At 37.5% G+C, this 4,942-nt stretch overlaps 1 protein-coding gene across 1 annotated transcript; it reads right to left on the bottom strand.

The window, feature by feature from the left end:
- Positions 1-217: 217 nt before the first annotated feature.
- LOC125888220 (extracellular calcium-sensing receptor-like) lies at positions 218-4,583 on the bottom strand. Its single transcript, XM_049575431.1, has 6 exons — positions 4,480-4,583; positions 3,861-4,158; positions 2,221-3,015; positions 1,887-2,114; positions 1,600-1,723; positions 218-1,131 (listed from the first exon to the last, which is right to left on the bottom strand). Exons 1-6 carry the CDS (start codon positions 4,566-4,568, stop codon positions 218-220), a joined length of 2,448 nt encoding a protein of 815 aa, XP_049431388.1. The 5' UTR covers positions 4,569-4,583.
- Between the last annotated feature and the right edge of the window lie 359 nt (positions 4,584-4,942).

The raw sequence follows: 4,942 nt of genomic DNA, 5'->3' as shown, positions 1-4,942 counted from the left end.
GTTTGCTGCTACATCAGTGCTCTGAATGTTGCCTACAGCTTCTTTAAAGTCTAAATGCAGTACAAAATACACACGCACACACACTCACAAAAAATCAAATATATAGTTCAAACCATATAAGTTTATATAATTGTTGATCAAGTTGTATTTAAAGCTGTTAACTCTAATTCTTATGACAAAATTGTGATGGCATTTTCCATAATGATATTTTAAGTTTTCAAAATGTTTTTGGTCCCCCTTTCCCCATCATATTCTTTTTTGTATTCTTCTCAGGTTTCAGTAAGATAATATAACATTTTGGAAAAAATAAACAAATGAGCAGTCCAAAACTGGAGGCCAGAATAGCAAATATCTCCACAGCAACACTGAACTTCCCAGGGGAGCTGACATATGCTGGAATAAAGGTGATCCATACTGCACAGAATATCAGCATGCTAAAAGTGATAAATTTGGCCTCATTGAAATTATCAGGCAGTTTCCGAGCCAGAAAAGCAAGAATAAAACATGACATGGCCAGAAGTCCAATGTACCCAAGAACAGCCCAAAAGCCTACAGCTGAACCCAGAGTGCACTCTAAGATGGTTCTGTCCTCAAATTGTTTAAAGTTCTTGAATGGAAAAGGAGGTGAAATTGTTAACCAGAGGATACATATGATTACTTGTACAAAAGTGAAAGCCAGAACAGTGAGCCTCTGCTGTGCAGGCCCAAACCATTTCATCACATTACTACCAGGAAGTGTTGCTCTGAAGGCCATTAACACCACTATAGTTTTCCCCAGAACACATGAGATACAGAGAACAAAGGTGATGCCAAATGCTGTGTGTCGCAGCATGCAGGACCACTTAGAGGGCCGGCCGATGAAGGTCAGAGAACACAGGAAACACAGAGTCAAGGAGAAGAGCAACAGGAAGCTCAGCTCAGAGTTGTTGGCTCTGACAACAGGAGTTTTCCTGTATCTGAAGAAAATGAATGCCACAACAGCAGTGATGCATGTTCCCAGCAAGGATGCTGCAGTGAGCAGTGCTCCCATTACCTCTTTATATGATAAAAAATCTGCCTCCTTCTTTACACAGGCATCTCCTCTTTCATTTGACCAGAACTCAGGGTGGCATTGCACACAGGTGATAGAATCTGAAAAAATGATTTTAAAGCAGGTGTCAGACTTGCTCTGTACATTTGATGTTTTTGTCACTATATTGCTTATTTTCCATGCATACAAGACATACAGCACATAATTACTGGATAATAAATGGACAGATGTATGACAGTTGCATGGTACCATCATGAATGATTTGGATTTGTGAGTACAAGCATCACGATGAAAAGGTTAAATTCATGAACTGAAGTTTTATTTGTTTTTGTTGTACACATATTTGTTTCTAATAACTGAGCATTGTAACTTTTTCTTTTTTTCAAATGTCAATTTTCAGTCCAGTTGCACACACAATTTCATTCACTCTCTATCTCAATAATTGCAATAATGTGCCTGCTTACTATGAGGAGGTGGGAAACAAATTAAAGCCTGCTAGTTTGAGCAAGCTGAACATTTAAACCTTTTTTTATTAAATATAATTTTAAAAGGACAAAATAATACTGCACCTGTAATGTTGCTTATTTCTCCCTCTGCACATCTTAAACAGTCATAGCAGCAGACAGGCTTTCCTTTCTGGAGAACCTTGCGAGTTCCTGGACGACACCTTTCACTGCAAACTGACACAGGCACCTGCATAAACAAAATGACGATCAGAAAAATGTCTGGGCATTCACTTTGACAAGTTGCCATCTTTGCAAGCCTCTATTATCTATTGTGATACATTGATAATGAACATTATGATCCAAGCACAATAAGAATTGAAATCGACTGTGTAACTATTCCAGTAGCTTACCTGTTGTGAGTTGTTTGCCCAAATTAAAGACTTATTTTGCAGATTCAGCTGTTTGTCTGCAGGTAAAGATGCATCATAAAAACCAACTGTGACAAAGTCCACAATGCCATTTTCTGTTGGCTGCCAGTTTATAATTTCATATTTTGCTGCTGGGTCTCCATTTTCATTGAAGTAAACTTCCTCTCCTTCCTTTGTTTTGAAATGAATCATTTTTATGTGTTGTAAAATCTGGAAAAAAAGAGAAATGGCTCAATGTAGATCATTTTCTGACACACATCTGGAAGGCCTAATGGCAATATACTATGAAAGACTGATAAATTATTTATGAACTCACCGTGAATGGATCAAGCGGCACCTTGTTGTTACATGTTTTATTACAACTGAGAATTTGATGAAGTGCGTGGGCCACAGCATACACTCCTTTATAGATGTTGTTAAAGATCGGCATGGGCGACATATCAGTGAAGCTGTTCTGCACTCCAGTCAGATCCTCATGTCCAGTACATTCTCTCTGATTCTCTGCCGATGACTTTGACTGCTTGAACTTACAGCTGAATAATTTCTCCCAAAACTCTGTAAACACTTCATCACCAGATGAACTGAGAGGCTTCACATCCAACATGAACTCTCTCATGCCACTGACATATGCTTTGGGGATGGACAGGCCTATGGCACCATCCAGAATGTGATGCTTATCTATGGCTGCAATTTGGGGATCAAAAATCCAGGCCTCAGTCCCTACCCACTGGTACCCAGTTAAGTTGTGGTGAGACATTTCGTATATTAGCATGTCGATATCAGCAGGGGAGAGGAAAGCTACAATCACCTTGGAAGTTGAAGCTTTGATAATGTCAATTATCTTTTGTATTTTGTCTGGTGGATCTGTTCTAAAGAAAGACACAGAGTACTCCAGACAGATGCCCAGCTGCTGGGCTGTTTCTGTAAATGTGGCCATGCCATTGTTCCCATAATCATCATTTGTTCTAATAGCTCCAACCCAAGTCCAACCAAAGTGCTTGACCAACTGTGCCAGGGCTCTGCTCTGGTAGTAGTCACTGGGTATTGTCCTGAGGAAGGATGGGTACTTGGTTTTATCACTGAGACAAGCACAAGTGGCAAAGTGGCTGATCTAAAAAAAAAAAAAAGAAGAAATATCCCAAGGTTAGTATTTTAAATATAAAACATTTAAACAGTACACTACAATGTGTAAACTCTCTATAATTAAGATAAGATAAGATAAGATAGTCTTTACTGTCATTGTATAGACACCTATACAATGAAACTGTGCTTGCTACTTCTGTAAGGTGCATTAAAACAGAATAACATAAAACATATAAAAAATGAAGAGCGCACACACACACACTTGTCTGCAATAAATAATAAAGGAAGTGAGATATTGCTCATGTTATATTAGCTTATGAAAGGGTATGTATTGCACCATATCGATAGTTCAGCTTTCAGATCATGTAGGAATTGAGTGTCCTGACAGCCCATGGAAAGAAACTGTTTATCAGTCTGCTTGTCCTGCTCTTTATGCTCCCGTTCCCCTTCCCGGAGGGCATCATCTATAAACATTATATGGTTGTCCAGTATAATGTTGCACTTTTTGTAGATGCCCTACACAATATTTAATAATGCTTTGACAAAGTATTAAAATCATCGGTTGCAGTTGTATAATAAACATCCAAATGATGGGTATAAACAGTTTACAAATCAATCAAAAAGCATTAACAAAGTGTTACAAATATCTGGTCAATCAATACAATACTTTTTCTTAAATGTTAAATATATAGATTCTGAAGAAATACTGAATATGATGTATAAAAAACTCATAATGTGTGTAATAATAAATGGTTTAATTAACATAAATATTAGCATTATTAATAATTAGTAAACAATATTTGAATATCAATTCATTGCTGTTAAAATGACTAAAGTTAATATCATTAATTCATTTTGACCAATCTTACTCACCACTGGGATATGAAAGCTTCCGATTACAGTAGCTATGGCCATGGAAGGAGAGGAAGAGGCCTCTCCAATAATTGCCTGCACTTGGGCTGGTCTGGTACAAGGTGCTTTCGAGGGTGCAGATAACACCTCATTACCATTAGTCAAAGCCAGTGTAACTCTCACAGCTCTGACCATGGAGCGACAGACATCATAGATCTTATAGCCCAGAGAGATGCCAGGCAGCAGGTCTGTCCTGTTATTAATCTCCTCTATTGCAAAGCGCATAGCCTGGACATACTGGAAACCTCTGAAATTCAAACTAGATGTTGAGAGATATAAATATTGGAATTACAAACCATTTATTCTTGGGAAAGAAACAGTAACACGAGAAATCACAACCATTGTTTTTATTAATACAAACAAGAGGAAATGTTTCTCATTTTAATGATCAATTAGATATCCTTTAATATATTATTATTATTATAGTAGTAGTAGTGGTAGTAGCAGTAGCAGTAGTAGGACTATCAGTATTAGTATTATTAGCATTGTTATTACTATTATTATTAGTACCTGTTTTGTATCTTTACCAACTTCCACATATATATTTAAATTCAAAATAAATTTCTACAGTATAATTTACCTGGTGCATTGCAGTGGCAGTGGTTTGTGCATGTAGGTGTCCTCTCTGGTTTTCCAGCTGCTGTGAAAAGGGAAGATTCCCCCCAACATAATGTCTCCATCTGTAGATAGCTGGGGGTTCTCAGGATCCCCTCTCCGTCTGCACACCAGCTCCTCAGCCTGAGAGACAGACACCACCAGCAACAGCTGTAAGAGTGCCCAACACTTCTCTGGCCACCTCTGCATGGACAACATATTGTCTAAGAGAGTTAAACCACTGGGTGGCATCACATGTAACTTAATATGAGAAGACGTTTGCACCAGTATTTATACATTTTGGAGCAGCAAAATAAATAAATAAATAATAATAGTAATAATAACAATAATAATAATAATAATAATAATAATAATAATTAATAAGAGTAGTGATGATTTATCTCTGCAGACCTACAAGGAGGGGCAAGATGAAGGTGTCCAAACAACAA

Source organism: Epinephelus fuscoguttatus, linkage group LG5 (genome assembly GCF_011397635.1).
Source record: "Epinephelus fuscoguttatus linkage group LG5, E.fuscoguttatus.final_Chr_v1".
In the NCBI taxonomy this organism is placed as follows: Eukaryota; Metazoa; Chordata; class Actinopteri; order Perciformes; family Serranidae; genus Epinephelus; species Epinephelus fuscoguttatus.
Note: the sequence above shows the minus strand (reverse complement) of the source record. Positions and strands in the feature narration are given on the sequence as shown.

Bases quoted from the DNA above. Each gene is read 5' to 3' on its own strand.
- LOC125888220 (XM_049575431.1), bottom strand. From the start codon at position 4,568: ATGTTGGGGGGAATCTTCCCTTTTCACAGCAGCTGGAAAACCAGAGAG. The intron at 4,159-4,479 runs GTAAATTATACT...CTCAACATCTAG, and splicing joins CTGCCACTGCAATGCACCAG to TTTGAATTTCAGAGGTTTCC. The intron at 1,724-1,886 runs GTAAGCTACTGG...TTGTTTATGCAG, and splicing joins GGGCAAACAACTCACAACAG to GTGCCTGTGTCAGTTTGCAG.